Source organism: Cydia splendana, chromosome 24 (assembly GCF_910591565.1).
Source record: "Cydia splendana chromosome 24, ilCydSple1.2, whole genome shotgun sequence".
In the NCBI taxonomy this organism is placed as follows: domain Eukaryota; kingdom Metazoa; phylum Arthropoda; class Insecta; order Lepidoptera; family Tortricidae; genus Cydia; species Cydia splendana.
In genome coordinates this window covers 11,644,498-11,661,425 of record NC_085983.1, presented here as the reverse complement: position 1 = coordinate 11,661,425, position 16,928 = coordinate 11,644,498, and the positions used below count along the sequence as shown (strand labels likewise).

At 39.4% G+C, this 16,928-nt stretch overlaps 2 protein-coding genes across 2 annotated transcripts; both read left to right on the top strand.

The window, feature by feature from the left end:
* The first annotated feature begins 3,718 nt into the window (after positions 1-3,718).
* Positions 3,719-8,470, top strand: LOC134802507 (acyl-CoA Delta(11) desaturase-like). The gene is made up of 6 exons (XM_063775186.1): positions 3,719-3,914; positions 4,286-4,408; positions 5,004-5,217; positions 5,585-5,740; positions 7,229-7,345; positions 8,145-8,470. Exons 1-6 carry the CDS (start codon positions 3,731-3,733, stop codon positions 8,446-8,448), a joined length of 1,098 nt encoding a protein of 365 aa, XP_063631256.1. The 5' UTR covers positions 3,719-3,730; the 3' UTR covers positions 8,449-8,470.
* Positions 8,471-9,610: 1,140 nt separating this feature from the next.
* Positions 9,611-16,517, top strand: LOC134802450 (ras-related protein Rab-24-like). Its single transcript, XM_063775116.1, has 5 exons — positions 9,611-9,957; positions 10,539-10,627; positions 10,898-11,024; positions 12,100-12,247; positions 12,617-16,517. Exons 1-5 carry the CDS (start codon positions 9,844-9,846, stop codon positions 12,751-12,753), a joined length of 615 nt encoding a protein of 204 aa, XP_063631186.1. The 5' UTR covers positions 9,611-9,843; the 3' UTR covers positions 12,754-16,517.
* The last annotated feature ends 411 nt before the right edge of the window (positions 16,518-16,928 follow it).

The window sequence follows — 16,928 nt, the reverse complement described above, 5'->3', positions numbered from 1 at the left end:
AAAAATGCAAACGTTCGCAAACTGCTTCATACAGATTTCACATGAATATGGTTTCTCTCCTAAATAAAAACAAAAATGGGTCCATCCATGTATTATAGGTACTTCATTAAAAAAAGTTTTCGCAAACTGTTTCATACAGATTTCACATGAATATGGTTTCTCTACTAAATAGGTCCATCCATGTATTATAGGTAGAGATGGGTAACTACCCGGGTAAATACCCGCTCTAGGGTATTTACCCAGTAAATACCCGATTTTTACCTACCCACGGGTAAATACGCGGGTATTTTCGTTTTTCTTCTAAATTTGATGTGTTTAATGGTATGTGAGTATAAATAAGATTAATTTAAGTATTTTTTTATAATGTTACATAAAATGTATGTTCAAACTAATTACGAAAAGGTTGCTATGAGGTGAAGTTCGATTTTAACATATCAGTCCAATTATGAAAATCGTGTAAAGTCATTCCCTGGCTTCCGGAAATGTTTTAAAATGCTTTTAATATACATTAGAAAGATGAAAATAAAGACTACTTATGAATGATAATAAAAAAAAATTGTGCAGTATCACAACTTGGGAAGCTCATAAGTCAAATACAGTTAGTTTTAGGGCAAAACTGTATATAACCTTTTTTGTAAAAAATTATGTCTTCTTTAGCTTGTACATACAACACTTTTCGATATTAATGACAGATTCTAAGAAATATGAAAAAGTTCACTTTTACTCCCCTCCCCCCAACCACACCCCCCGCCGACCGAAGTCGGAATGTATATTATCCACGTATAAGTACGATAAATTACTCAAATCTAAAAAAAATACTCTTATGACGGCCTTTTTTTAATATTTATCAAAATTGTACTAAAATTTCCTTAGTTACAACTGCAGGTTTCACTAAACCATATCATTTTAAATGACACACAATAATTACAACCATTAACTTGGTTTATATCTCCACTTTAATAGAAATCGACATGTGCAACAAGAAATGAATCTACCCGTTAATTTGGGTAGATACAGGTAAATACCGGGTAGATGGGTATTTACCTGGGTGGGTAAATTGGGTAAATACCCGCGAACCATCTCTAATTATAGGCATGAGCCGGGTCCACACGGCTATTAGTTGTTAAAAAGTGTTTTCCCAAACAGGTTTCTTACAGATTTTACATGAATATGGTTTCTCCCCTAAATAGATCCGTCCATGTAGGTATTTTACAAATTTAATACCCGCATTAATATTGAAATAAAAATTCAAGTTTAACCGTCAATTTTTTGAGTTCACATATTGCAAAATTAATGTGGGTTGAGTTACACATTATTGCTTATGGTAGGGGAGCCCAAGAGGGGATTTTTGTGTTTACTCGAGCGCGTCAGATTAAGATATGAGTGATATCTTGCTACCCCGTGTAGTCTACCTTTACCCCTTTTAGCCATCTATGTTGAGCCCTTGGTTGGTGGGGGGTTGGTGGGGTGGTTCAACAAATTGTTAAGCAGATTGTGGATTTGGTCTTATTACTCCAAATTAACGCTATAATTGTGCTATGACTAAATCTGATAATTATTTGAACGCATTTCCTTACACGGCTTAGCCTAAACACGGCACGGTTACAATGTAAAAATTAGGCGTCAAACTAGTGTTCGTTAGATTAAGAAAATGCCTACAAATAAGTGTTATATTAAGTTATAGAAAAAATATAGCATTAACGTGGACAAAAACGGCCAAACCCACAAACTGCTTAACGATTTTTTAACCCTCCACCAACCTCCCGAAATAAAATAAAAAATTGTAGACGCTTTCCGGCTCGCGGAAAAAAAAACTTTATATAAGTTTATTTTCTTCTTATCATCTAATATTTCGATTCCAATAGATCTGTACGACGCTCGAGTAAACACACATTTAGCATCGTCGGCTCCCCAACTATTATTAGCATACTATTAAAGAAAGATTTCTCCCCTAAATCAGATCCATTTAGGGGAGAAATCATATTCATGTGAAATCTGTAAGAAACAATGTACTGTACTGTAGGAATTTGTTAAAAATAGGTTTTCGCAAACTGTTTCTTACAGATTTCACATGAATATGGTTTTTCCCCTAAATTGATCCTTCTTATTTGTTTTTGTAGACATTTTAATTTCTCATTTTATAGAATTGTACTTTCTGGGTACAAACAGCAACACTCCTAACTGTACATCGGTGGACCTTATTACAAAAGGCATAAAGTCCACCGATGTACAGTTAACAGGGTGGGCGATGGTACTGGTACCATGGACATTTTGATATTCTACACCAGATGGACCTGAGCGAAAGATGCCGCTTGTATGTAATATGCTTCATTACCTTCCGTGTTTGGCTATTATTTATATACCTATTAAAAATATCATTATATCACTAACAGCGACAGCGAGACAGGGGAAATGTAATTTATAATCTGACCTAACTTAACCTACAATATACAGCTAACTTTAACCCAAGGCTATAAAAAACATTAGTCATCTCTACCTATGTAACTTAGTAATACGTAATATACGTATGTCTAATTTAAGATCCTAGAGATAGTTCGAAAAATGTATACATGTTAATGATACTGACTATGTATAGTATGTATTAACAGTATAAGTGTCTTCTTAGTAGCTGTAAACTTATACTTATTTCTTTGAATAAAGAATCGTAAAATGTGACGTCAATTTTCAGTACCTAGGTTACAGCCATCTTAGGTGTAAAAGGGCATATGTGTTACGTGGAATTTACGCCCTTTTACAACTGCGCTGCCCGAGACTTGTACCCTTATTCCCTAGGGCCACAGATGTTAATTTTGTGTATTTGTTTAGAAATGCTTTAATCGTCAGGTGACAACGAAAACTCACTAATAAAAAAAAAAGAAACTAAAATCAACCTTGTTTCCTTACGGCAATGAGAATACAATCAGTATTATGGCTCTGAACTTAACCTAAATAATTATTAACGAAATTTGGTTGTCACCCTGACTACACCCTTAAGTGACGATATTACAATTTAGATGGCTATAAAATGGCGGTTAAATAAATACATTCAGCCTTTTACTTTGTACGATTTTATTACAAGACCACTGTCGTTTGTACTTAGGGTGAAACTATGTAAAAACTCGTAAAAATGTATGACGCTGTTTTATGGTAAATACAAACTTACAAACAATATAAAGAAGAGCTCTTCCGTGTTCATTTTAGTTAGTTTGTGTCAGTGTTAGCAAAGAGGTAAGTTTGTTTCACTATCACCACCTCCGCTCGGATAGACTTTTTTTAAATCGGTGGGCAAAGTGATAATTTATCTTCTAGAATGCAAAGTAATTTCTATACAAGTTTTGAGTTAATTATTTACGTTAGCGGACAGGATGTAATTATGGGTGTCATTCTGAATCCCTAACAACGTTTGTCCTAATGTCACGTGCCCTAACTGATTTGTTTGACGTGCACTTCCCCGGGTTTCAACATTCGTGTGAGGGGTAAATAAATAAAAATCCTCCATCATTTGACTCTGACCATGCTAACTTTGCACAAATTTGGCAGCAAACGTTGTGCTTTGTTGACGAACAGTTTTCATAAATACCACATCTGTAATACCGGTATGCGAGTCAAAATATTCGCATGTCATGCCGAATATTCAGCGCTTCGGTCGCTAGAGGGGCCGAATATTCGGTATTCGGCCAAAACCTTCCGACCAAAGATTGTTTTCAATCCCAGATACTTAAATAAAGCTATGCCTCCACGAGAGTCCAAAAACGTAGCTCCACGCAGCCATGAAGAGCCCGCAGCGTCGCTTCCGCCAAGAAAGTATGAGATAATTTACCTCTACTTGATTCTTCACATCGCGGCCCACATCTCTGGCGTCTATGGTCTTTATCTGTGCTTCACTGCGGCACAATGGAAGACTATTTTCTTTAGTAAGTTGTAATTCAGTCATTTTTAGTACTTAACTTTTAAAGAATTCGGGAAACCTCTACTTATAATGCTTTGATATTTTTTTGTTTTCATGTTTTCCGCCATGCCAATTACCTAAATATTGTATAATTTCTATACCAAAACAATAAGCCCATAACTTCATACCGGGTGTGGCCTGTAAAAATAATATTGTTTTAATTTTAACTCGATAGCTCCATGCTGCTCCATGCTGCTCCATGCGATCCCGAGATAAAGGGTCTTGACAGACAGACGGACGGACAACAAAGTGATCCTATATGGGTTCCGTTTTTTCCTTTTGAGGTACGGAACCTAAAAACGGACATACAAATAATATTAATAATTTGTTTGGAAGCGTACCTGTGGTTGGTGATGGGAGAGCTGGGAGTGGTCTGCGGCGCGCACCGCCTCTGGTCGCACCGCTCGTTCAAGGCCAAGCCGCCTCTCGAGATTATGCTTATGCTCTTCAACTGCATCGGTATGTCATTTCATCTACTTATCACTAGCCTCCCGCCCCGGCTTCGCACGGGTTACACAAAACCTTAACAAATTATACCTACACTTAAACCTTCCTCAAGAATCACTCTAGTGATAGGTGAAAATCCATTGAGTAGTTTTTGAGTTTATCGCGAACATTCATACACACAAACAGACAGACGCGACGGGGGACTTTGTTTTATAAGTTGTAGTGATTCTCGTGAGACTCAGACATAATGGTTTTTCCACCACACCGGCTCGTACACCCACACGTACGTACCTACACAACTTCATAAAATCTACACCTTAGTCAAAATTGAAAATACGTGGCTCTGCCGTTTCGTTACAACAAGAACGATACGGCTACCACCCTTGACATGCACTTACATATTCGCTAGCGAGTGCCTCGCCTAGCCTAGCCTCGCTCGCACTAGTTCGCATATTAGCGCGTTACCAACCTGAGGCCCTGCCGCGCACCTCGTAAGCAGTTTTGCCTCTCTGTAGCACTTGTGAATTCGTACGCAAGTGCGAAAGAGGCAAAACTTCGTGCGTGGTTAGCGGTTGGCCCTCAGTACTGACTGCACCTTGTGCGACAGGGCTCCAGAACACGGCGACGGACTGGGTCCGGAACCACCGGCTGCACCACAAGCACAGCGACACCGACGCCGACCCCCACAACTCTAAAAGGGGGATGCTGTTCTCTCATATCGGGTGGCTGTGGGTGAGGAAACACCCTGATGTCAAGGAGCGAGGCAAAACTACCGACATGAGCGACATCTATAGCAACCCGGTGCTGTGCTTTCAGAAGAAGTAAGTATGGCGGCAGCAAAATATTATCAGCGCGTGTCAATAACTTAATCTAGGTTAATCCTAGAGCTACAGAGGGGCTAGGTTTATCTTAAGGTTTATCTTAGGTTAGAGCACGCGCTGAGTCAGTTAAGATACCTAATGTCTGTCGCCGCAGATTAGAGATGTGATGTTAAGATAGCATGATGTATAAAACACATTCACACACAGCAGTCTAAGTCTACCCGTTAACGGTACCTTTCACTCACCCAGCCATGTTGCTCTAATGTGGTGACCCCGACGTGATAAGTTTAAGTGTAGTAAGTTCTGGTTCGCACGATCAATAAGTACGTATTCATCATGATTGATTTAAAAATGTCTGTCTTTTCAGATACAAAGTACCTTTGATCGGGGCTATGTGCTTCGGTCTACCGACGCTCATCCCGACCCTCTGGGGAGAAGATATCATCACGGCGTGGCACCTCAACCTGCTGCGATTCGTACTCAACCTCAACTTCATCTTGCTGATCAACAGCGTAGCTCATAAGTGGGTAACTGTGTACTGTAGAGCAATGTGCATCGGTCACCAACGCTCATAAGAGAGCAACATCACAGCGTGGCACGTCAACCTGCTGCGATTCGTACTCAACCTCAACTTCATCTTGCTGATCAACAGCGTAGCTCATAAGTGGGTAACTGTGTACTGTAGAGCAATGTGCATCGGTCACCAACGCTCATAAGAGAGCAACATCACAGCGTGGCACGTCAACCTGCTGCGATTCGTACTCAACCTCAACTTCATCTTGCTGATCAACAGCGTAGCTCATAAGTGGGTAACTGTGTACTGTAGAGCAATGTGCATCGGTCACCAACGCTCATAAGAGAGCAACATCACAGCGTGCCACGTCAACCTGCTGCGATTCTTACTCAACCTCAACTTCATCTTGCTGATCAACAGCGTAGCTCATAAGTGGGTAACTGTGTACTGTAGAGCAATGTGCATCGGTCACCAACGCTCATAAGAGAGCAACATCACAGCGTGGCACGTCAACCTGCTGCGATTCGTACTCAACCTCAACTTCATCTTGCTGATCAACAGCGTAGCTCATAAGTGGGTAACTGTGTACTGTAGAGCAATGTGCATCGATCACCAACGCTCATAAGAGAGCAACATCACAGCGTGGCACCTCAACCTGCTGCGATTCGTACTCAACCTCAACTTCATCTTGCTGATCAACAGCGTAGCTCATAAGTGGGTAACTGTGTACTGTAGAGCAATGTGCATCGATCACCAACGCTCATAAGAGAGCAACATCACAGCGTGGCACGTCAACCTGCTGCGATTCGTACTCAACCTCAACTTCATCTTGCTGATCAACAGCGTAGCTCATAAGTGGGTAACAGTGTAATGTAGAGCAATGTGCATCGGTCACCAACGCTCATAAGAGAGCATCATCACAGCGTGGCACCTCAACCTGCTGCGATTCGGCCTAAACCTCCATAGCATCTTGCTGGTCAATAGCATACCTAGCTCATATCATGGGGGCTATTCATAAATTACGTCATTTCAAATTAGGGGGGGGGGTCTGGACATCGGATGATGGTAGCATGACGTAGGAGGAAACGGGGTCATTCGAAGCATGATTTTTGGATGATTTTAGGGGGGGGATTCATAAATCCTCAAAAATCGATGACGTAATTTATGGACAGCCCCATAAGTGAATTAACTGTGCACTGTAGAGCAATGCACTTAGGTCTACCGATGCTCATACCCTTTGGGGAGAGAGCATCAATACAGCGTGGCACGTCAACCAACGGACGGATCACAAATGTCATGTTTAAAATGATCACAAATGTCATCACTAATGTGTGCAGTACTGTCGTCGCCCACATTGGTTAACTGGCGACAGTTAACAGACACTGGTTCCTCAACCTTGTTACAAACGGCATAAGGTCCACCTATGGGCGTTAAGTGTGTTGCTGTTTGTATGTATACCTGTATTTTTGACAGAACTCCTGTGTTTATTTGTTGTAGGTACGGCACGAGACCGTACGACAAGACGATATATCCGCGGCAGAATACCGCTTGTAACATGTTGACCCTGGGGGAAGGGTTCCACAACTACCACCACACCTTCCCGTGGGACTACAGGTTAGTAGGTCCATTCACGCTCCGTGATTGTTGAGCAATTTAGGGTCCTAGCTAAATTAGTTGCTCAATACTTACGCTATAGAATTTCCAATTTAGCAAGAACCCTAAATGGCATGACAATCCCGCCGTGTGGGGACTGCAATGTACATAGCTGGTACATAGTAAACAGACAACTTTATTTGTTTTACGAGGGGCAAAGTTGTTGTTTAACTCCTCGTGCTAAATTGATACCCGAGCAAGCGAAATATCAGTTGAAAAAGTGGCACGAGGCTTAAACAAACTTTGCTAACTACTGAATCACAAAAACTTTCTCCATACGAACGCGAGGAAAATACTAACTAAACAAAACATTGTATTATAAGTAGATAGATGATGCGAAGCGAGCCACCAGAGATGTGCGAGGATGCGTAGCGAGTGGTGTGTTTCAGTGTTTGTTAAGAACCAATAGAATCATTAAATTTCCCCACCCTCGCTCAGCGCAGCTATAGTCGATGATATTCTATCAGCGAGGCCAAATACCATTGTAGTACATAATTATTTTCCTTCGTATTTTCTCGGAAACGTACGAACGTGTCTTGCTATTTCAAGTCGGTCTCGGTACAAAAAGTACTGAGGTGAGGTTTCTGAGAAAATACTATGGAAGACAATTATAGCTATATTATAGCTATATAGCGCCTATATTTGTTTCCTAGTAAAATATTTTTTTAGGCTTAGAAACAAATAATTAGCTTAATAGCATCGTTCGTAGACGTTTCTGCTTGATACAAAATTAATAAACTACCTATTTGTTTATTTTCAGGTCAGCAGAACTAGGAACAAATTACCTAAACTTCACAAAATGGTTCATAGATTTCTTCGCTCTCATTGGCTGGGCGTATGACCTCAAAACTGTGCCAGACGAGATGATCCAAAGGAGAATGAAAAGGACAGGAGATGGCTCCAATTCCTGGGGCTGGGGCGACAAGGACATGACGAGGGAAGAAAGAGAAAGCGCTACTATCATCTATCCTGAGAAAAAAGAACAAGATATTATGGTTTCTAAAAAACTTGATTATACTAAAATTTTTAGTCATGATTATTTTAGACTATTTGATGAGCTTTGAATAGCTACATCATGTTTTATATTCTAAATATAATTTAATAATATGTAGCGTACCACCTAGGGTTGCCAGATCGAAAGGCGCTATTATCGGGAAAAAATATCAATTTTTCGGGTTTTTGGGACTAAGTCGGGAAAAGAAAACGTTCTAATTAAAGTAATTGTATTAAAAACAACGATATTTTACATTATTGGCACTACGTCAGGTGCTCTGTCCATAGACGTTTTTATATAAAAATAGTATAAATTCTTTGAGATCTTGTACTAACAAAAAAAATGTCTTCTCATTATCTACCTATATTATCAACGCGGGTCGCTCGCTCGCTCGCTCGCTCGACGACAGTTCGGAACTTGAAATTATTGTTTTATAACTTGAAGCTGTTTTTCGGGACAATTTTCACTTTGTCGGGAATCGGGAACACATGCTAAAAATCGGAAGCCGCCAAATCCCGACCATCTGGCAACCCTAAGCGTACCACCAGAAATTGGTTTAGTATAAAATTGGTACAAAATTCTAATGATTGGGCAGAAAATGTACCAATTGCACTGTTATCTTAGTGTCCGGGGTAAATATTAGTTCCATTTTTTTCTAATATAATTCGGGGTTTGGGTTAATATTGGATCAAGATCACTTGATCTTTTATGACCCATAAATAAAGGCAAATTATACTTAGGTACCCTAGTTTCATTCAATTCCTCCAAACATGCTCGGTAAGTACTTATTACACGTAACAAATACACATTCTTTATTATAAAAAAAACATCGGCAGCCTATGGGCAGACTGATTTGTATAGATAATGACAGACAAGTAGCAGACAAGGCGTCTCGATACGACCTAATCTATAGTTTGTCAAAGGACTGTCTCATTTCAATCATAGACAGAGATAATCATACTATCTTTGTCTTACACTAGTACAAGCACCCAAAAGAAAAGGATGAGTATAGTTTTCCTGATTCTTACTGACTGACAAATTGGTTTGGACCGACTATACTTATAAAATGGTCCCCTATCCAACCCCTATCGAAACGAAACGACAAGCGTTGAAGAGTTTCCGTACAAATAAACAAAGGACTCGCATCCAGGCCATAATAGTAAAAAAAAGATTACGATATGTGAAAAAACGCCTCAACTACGTCAAAGTCATTAGTCACTTTCCACTTCACAATGTCTTATCATCGTTGCAAAAATATTAAATCCAAGTACACAAAATCTCTCACATTGTTCGAATTGGATGTCTAATTACCATAATTACAATTGCCATTAAAACGGATGTAATTTCAAGGATATTACATTATCTGGCAATGTTTTGCGCCATATAAAAGTGTGTTTAACGTTTTCAAACTCGGTAGGAGTCGTCCAAGTGTCGGTGAAAACTTTTTCGAAATAAAATCTCAAAAATGAGCCGTTGTGATTTCAAAATAGTGTTGTTAGGGAGCGAACATGTTGGAAAAACAAGTTTGGTGATCAGATTTGTAAATTGTAGCTTTAATGCAGGGACTCCGTATCAAAATGTGAGTATGTTTACGTTTTTAGATAAAGGTTTATTCCTAAACAATGATTCAGTCTTTTAAAGTGTTTACGCGATGTTAATCATTGAGGTGGTTCACTAAAGCCAGTCCTATATTGGAATTAAATAAAGACAATCATAGTATAGTTAGAGTTAGACCAAGAAAAGTCTGCAGCGATTTTGATAGCCTACACAGTGCAAGTGTTATTTTAAACGTCAAACTTCTATGAAATTATCACTACACCTTATAAAACAAAGTCCCCAGCCGCGTCTGTCTGTTTTGTATGTTTGTTCGCGATAAAATCAAAAACTATGATCTGATTATCTAACACTGCGTGGGCTATCAAAATTACTGCAGACTTTTCTTGGTCTAACTCTAGAATCTTATAGGTGTTTGAATGTTGTCCATTTGTTTCTAAGCTAAGTACAAAATGAAATCTTTTCTTTGATATTTTATTCAGAACTAGCTTTGGAGTGTATCATTGAAAAATGTAGCTAGGTGAATAAAATGCTTTTGAACTCAATAATAATAATTGTCTTGACAACAATTGAATATTCAAGCTTTGTAATGTAATTATATTTCAGACTATTGGTGCAGCATTTTGCGCAAAAACCATGCGCTCCGATGGTAGAGACTTTAATGTTGGCATCTGGGACACCGCCGGCAGTGAAAGGTATTTGTAACCTCCCTCATACAAGCTTCAATGTAACTTAATGTGTAGGCAGAGTGACAACCCTAGCGTACAAGTGAATAATCAAGATCAAGTGCGGGTAGTTCGCAAAACCCGCGCAGCAAGAAGATGTTGATACAATACTCACCAGTCTGCTTGTGACCACGAACCTAACGTCGCGTTCGAAACGTCAGGCCAAATAATAAACGTAATTAGCTGGGTACTTTCAAGACAGATTTCAAGATAATGTTAGTTATTTTATCTTTTGGTCAGGTATGAAGCAATGACGCGTATGTACTACAGAGGAGCGCACGCCGCCGTCATCTGCTACGAGCCATCCTCTCTTCTCTCCTGGAGCAGGCTGAGACACTGGCTCACTGAGCTAAGGACAGTTGAAGAGGTAAAAAAAATCTTGACGGATAAAAAAAAATCTTTATTAATGAAGTAGAGCAGACCCTTTGAACGCGACGCCTATCATGCGCGGCGCGTCATCCTGCACCTTGTTGGAATGCGCAAAGGTTGATACTGGGTTGTAGCCGCGCGCGTCACTTGACGTCTGTGGCGTTCAAACGGTTAAGGTATCTTGTTTCCAACTCGTAAGTGGTTAGAACAGTATGGTTCGTAAACCCGGCCGCCCTGGGCACTGGAGGCCTTGTTCAGTTTTTCTTTTGTAAGTATATGACATATTCATCTAGTTTATAATTTATAAAGTAGTGAAATGTGTTTACTCAAACTTACACAAAGCAAAATATTTTAATAAAATAATGTGATTTTATGCAAATTATTATCATGTAAATATTGAGTTGTGTCATCACCCTCACATTGGCTGGTAGGATGGACTTTTATACTCTGTCAAGCAATTTCCGCCAGCAGAAAAGAGCGGCAAATTTAAATAATGTCGGCGTGAAGGGTTATCTTCCCATAGAAAATTGAAGTTCACGCCTTTTTCTACTGACAAACTTGTTTGACCGGCTATGAGTGATAATTGTTAGATATTTATCAGCACTCATTTGAATGTTTTACAGACAGTATTTTCCTCTTATCCGAATGGCGCTTTTAGGATTACACTTTATTTTTCAATCGTGGATGACGAGGGCATTCAATGAAATACGTCATTCAACTCACAGTCTTTACTGGACAAGACTGATTACAAATCATTGCACACGTTACACAATTTACAGTATTTTACACATCTTATCCAAAGCAAACCAGTGGATTTGACCCAGGAACCGCCACAGACGGCATAACTTCAATTGTTCTGGATTTCATTTGTTTTGACAGCGCACTCTATGACGCCTTGACGGAACTGCGCCGAACGCCACGCCACTCAGGTGTACTGTAACACCCTAGTTTGCTCTATTTGTCAAAGGTTGCGTGATAAAACGCCTCTTGAAGGCGATAGATGGCACAATTCAGCCGTTCTCCGACATATATATATACCATAAAAATTAAACACGAAATAAATATGCTTCCAGGATTGCAAAGTGTACCTTTGCGGCACCAAAAAAGACCTCTTGGACTCCGGCCTCGCTCAGCGCGAGGTCCCAGAGGAGACCGTAGCCACGTACAGCCAAGGACTAAGGGGACATTTCTTGACCTCTAGCAAAACTGGAGAAAACGTGGGTAAGTGATATTAGAGAAAACATAAACTTGCAACATGTGCTTCAAATAGCTTTAGGGCTCTTGTCTGGCACGGCGAGAGGTCTTTGAAGTAATTACAGTCCAAGACTGTAGAGGATGGGGATAAGTGCAATGGTTAAGGGGAGAAATCATATGCTTGCGAAATATGCGAAAATTAATTTGGTGAGAAAAAAAGCCCATAAGTGAGTAATGTTGGACCTGTTCTGTCAGAGTTTACAAGTACATTTCCTATCTAGATTTTTTGGCATTTTGGCTACGTAACCTTAAAAAACAGATTTTTTTACGAGTCGGTAACTTCCTTTTAGAAGTTAATTTATATTAAATTATTAACTTATTTTGTGTTTGTTTTAGAGGAACTCTTCCAAAAGATAGTGGACGACTGCGCGGCCGACAAGCGGGTGATGAAAAACGTCGAGGAGCTGCGAGTGCAACTACTGAAAGACGAAGCAGCCTACCGCGCCAAAGACAAGCAATATTGCTTATGTTGAAACTGATATTAACCTCCTAAATCCCGATGTCCTTTTAAAAGGACAAATTCAAATCGATTTTGAACTAATTATAGTCTTCCATTAGGAAGAAAATAAGTTCTTAATTCAGAATAAAAAAATGAACTGGGACTTTGGAGGCTAAAACTGCAAAACCACGAGCATCGAACAATAACTGTCCACCGAAAGAAACATTTTTCGCGATTTCACCGTTCTTAGCGCCACTTGCACCATCCGATAAACCCGGGGTTAGCCGGTTAAACCGTTAACTCATTGTCAAAGTGTACCGGTAACCATGGCAACTCCAGGTTTAACCGGTTAACCCCAGGTTAGTGAATGGTTCTTGTGGGTAGTTATTTGAACAAACTGTTTATGAAAGGAAACCAGAACAAATGTGACATTGGGGTAAAATTATGTAAATTGAAATGCTTTAACGTTATCAAACATCCTAGATATATCTAAGGTCAATGTGGAGAAGACCGACTATCCGGTAAGACCGTCTACAAGCTCTTATGTCGCTTCTAACTCAACTCTTGCGTTTGTACACATGCAGGAAGGACAAACTCTTCCTTTCTGACTGTGAGTGAAGTACGTATTTAATACAAGAGATCTTGCCATGACGGTCTTCCTAACCAAACATTTTATATGCCGGTCTTTTTTAGGTTTCACAAAGGATACATTTTACAATATGTACAATACTTAAGAAACTAAAACCCGTTCTGAGCCATGCCGGGTCCAAAGGTCCCCATCACACTAGCAGCGTTACAGCCTGGCAAAAAAGAGTAGAAATTAAAAAGTGGCAGCACTATAGTGTCGTCCCTTTCAAATCAATACATATAAGAGAACGGGACGACACTACAGTGTTACCACTTTTTAACTTGTACCACAGAATAAATAATAGTACTAAGTACAGAAGACTCACTCTCTAACAAAACGCGTCTGTTACGATCAGCACAGATATGGCCGCTAGGCGACAGTGCCACGCGCGGCTTATGGCTAACCCCAAAATTGGGGCCGAACGGATGTACTTTTAGCTACCTGTAGCAAAGCAACGAAATCGCGGAGTGAGCCACGCCTGCTTGTACTCTTTTTCGCCAGGCTGTACCTCGCTGTACGGCGATGGAACCATGCCGGTCTTGGAATAGTTTATGTCATCATCTTCCTCGTGTTATCCCAGCATATTGCTCATGGGAGCCTGGGGTCCGCTTGACAACGAATCCTAAGAATTGACATAAGCACTACTTTTTACGAAAGCGATTGCCACTGACCTCTAAAATATTTGATGTGGAATAGTTTATGTACCGGCACGGAATTTAATTTCAGTACTATTCCGTACCTTGTCACAGTGACAACAGTAGGAGGTCCCTAGCGACTTGCATATTGGTTCACTGTGACAACAGTAGGAGGTCCCCAGCGACTTGCATATTGGTTCACTGTGACAACAGTAGGAGGTCCCCAGCGACTTGCATATTGGTTCACTGTGACAACAGTAGGAGGTCCCCAGCGACTTGCATATTGGTTCACTGTGACAACAGTAGGAGGTCCCCAGCGACTTGCATATTGGTTCACTGTGACAACAGTAGGAGGTCCCCAGCGACTTGCATATTGGTTCACTGTGACAAGGTACGAAATGGTACTGATATTAAATTCTTTGACTGTAGGTACCTATTAAAGGCTTGTGAAAGGAAAAGCCCCTCTTAAGTTTAATCCACGTCACAAACAATTTTGTGTGTTTTCATTTGTGTATATGTTATGGACCAAGTGATAAATCGGGCATTTTTCATAGTGCCCGGGCATTATGAAAAATGACCAATATGAGATGGCAATTTGATAATTAATTAAATTTCCCGGGCATTTTACATAATGCTTATCACCTATTGGGCAATTTGATAATTACTATTCAAATTATTAAATTGCCTGGGCACTTTAAATAATGTCTATCACCTATTGGGCAATTTGATAATTAGTTAATTACGTTAAGTTTAGGTTAGGTTAGAACTGCAAGCCCGCAGACCCACACAGAAAAGAAACGGGTTACAGAACAGTAGGTTTAGGTTAGGTTAGAATTGCAACCCCCCACAGGAATACCACGACGCGACCGAATTGATCACATTGCCCGGCTAGAAGCAGAGCAGTATTCATACTGCCCGGTCCAAGTGCCCGTAACATATCTTTATTATCATATTGCCCAACGATCACTTAGCAATAACTATTCATAATGACCAGACAATGTGATAAATAATGAAGTTTAGATAATAATTAATCACTTGGCCCAATATAGCTTCTCATTATTCATAATGCCCACATTAATCACTTGGTCCATAACATATACAGGGTGATTCAGGAGACGTGAGCAGGACTAATACTGCGCATTTCGTAGATTATAAGCAACACTTTCGTATCAGTATTAGTGAGGTTAACGTTAATTTTCTAGTCGTGTTGAAAAAAAAAGTTATTAATTTATTTACGACATGCGTGGTCACTCTAAAATTAGAATACTAAACTACCGATATTCTGTGTCAAATTGAATGTCACCACTGTCATCGCGGTCTGGTTACTTTTGAAAACTCGTATCTCACTCAAGTTTGACAGTTTATTTTCTTCGTAATCAAAAATTCGAGGTTTTATGCTTATTAATTAGGTCTTGTAGGGTGACCATGATTGTAGAGGATTAAATTTGCCTTCACCAAAAAGTTAAAAATAGGAAAAAATCTGGCTGTTTCACCTAAATACGACGGTGATCGATCAATTATCAGTTACTGAGTGTGCAGGATTAGTCCTGCTCACGTCTCATGAATCACCCTGTATATATACGACTTTGAATTGATAGGGATATTTTAATTTAATGAATTAGAATACCATTTATATTCCTTCCAAGTGTTGCTCGCTTTATTTAATGTATTAAGAAGCTATTTTTATTATAAATGGACTTATTTAAGTTTTAAATGTTTGGACTAAGAACATTGTATCATTTGTAATAGAAGCTAGCTAAGGAAAACAAAGTAATATGTCACAATCGTCTTTATCGTAAAGCCCGATGTCCTTTTTTTAGGACAATATATATTGAAATCGCCCTCGGTGTTTCCGGACTGGCGCGACCTTCAAACCTTCAAGAAGCCTCCCATCTTGAAGGCCGGCAACGCACTTGCAACCCCTCCGGTGTCGCGGGCGTCCATGGCCGACGGGCATTACTTGCTATCTCGTTTGTCTCCTATATCTTATTTAATTTATTTTATTTTATTTATTTAAGGATCACCAACGGATAATACATCTACACAATTACATAGAAACAAGATATCATATATAAATACGCGTTATGTCTGTGCCTACCATTTAAAATTAAAAAAAAAACACTGTCCTAATCGTAGGGCACTGTTTCGTTTTTACATATTTAAAGTAGGTTATCTAATCGAATTAATGACTACCCATGAAATGTCGTCGCTTTCGATTTCCACACCGTTATCTGAAATTGCTTCTAAAATGTATAAAAAAGCTTTAAAAGGGACTTGGTAAGTATTAAAAAACCAGTCACACAAAAATATAGGTTCTAATATGCCTCTTCTGTTCTCTAAAGTTAATAAAGTATAAATAATAGTAAGGCAAGAATGGTTTTATTTGACATATTGGTTACATTTTGTCCTAAAAATAGGCCTGTGGGCTGGAGGGGGTTGTAACAAAGCTATAATTATTTGTTGCCTTAAGCTAATGTGTGTAGCTATTGTATATAATCAAATGTCACAATATGTTAATAAATGCTTTATATTTTCCATTTGGTTTTTTTTAACCATGTCATCTGTCTGTCACATGACTAAGGGGCTGTCCATAAATTACGTTATCGATTTTTGACGATAATTGACCCCCCCCCCCTAAAATCATCCAAAAATCATGCTTCAAATGACCCCGTTTCCTCCTACGTCATGCTACCATCATCCGACGTCCAGACCCCCCCCCCCCCCCCTAATTTGAAATGACGTAATTTATGAATGACGTAATACATATTTTATAAGCTTTTACTTTTTTAAATTTAACTGTGTTATGTATGTAAATTGTACCTATGTAACTAAGTATGTTTGTACGTGTCAAATCTTGTAAGTTAAATCCCATCAAAAACATAAATGTAAAAAAGGAGAGCCAAGTTCAATACAAAAATTATGCTTGGCTGTGGGGTTCGCCGCAAA

Excerpts from the sequence above, each read along its gene's own strand:
- LOC134802507 (XM_063775186.1), top strand. The coding sequence starts at position 3,731 with ATGCCTCCACGAGAGTCCAAAAACGTAGCTCCACGCAGCCATGAAGAG. Across the intron at positions 5,218-5,584 it reads GTGCTGTGCTTTCAGAAGAA|ATACAAAGTACCTTTGATCG; the intron begins GTAAGTATGGCG and ends CTGTCTTTTCAG. Across the intron at positions 5,741-7,228 it reads ATCAACAGCGTAGCTCATAA|GTACGGCACGAGACCGTACG; the intron begins GTGGGTAACTGT and ends TATTTGTTGTAG.
- LOC134802450 (XM_063775116.1), top strand. The coding sequence starts at position 9,844 with ATGAGCCGTTGTGATTTCAAAATAGTGTTGTTAGGGAGCGAACATGTT. Across the intron at positions 10,628-10,897 it reads GACACCGCCGGCAGTGAAAG|GTATGAAGCAATGACGCGTA; the intron begins GTATTTGTAACC and ends TCTTTTGGTCAG. Across the intron at positions 11,025-12,099 it reads AGCTAAGGACAGTTGAAGAG|GATTGCAAAGTGTACCTTTG; the intron begins GTAAAAAAAATC and ends ATATGCTTCCAG.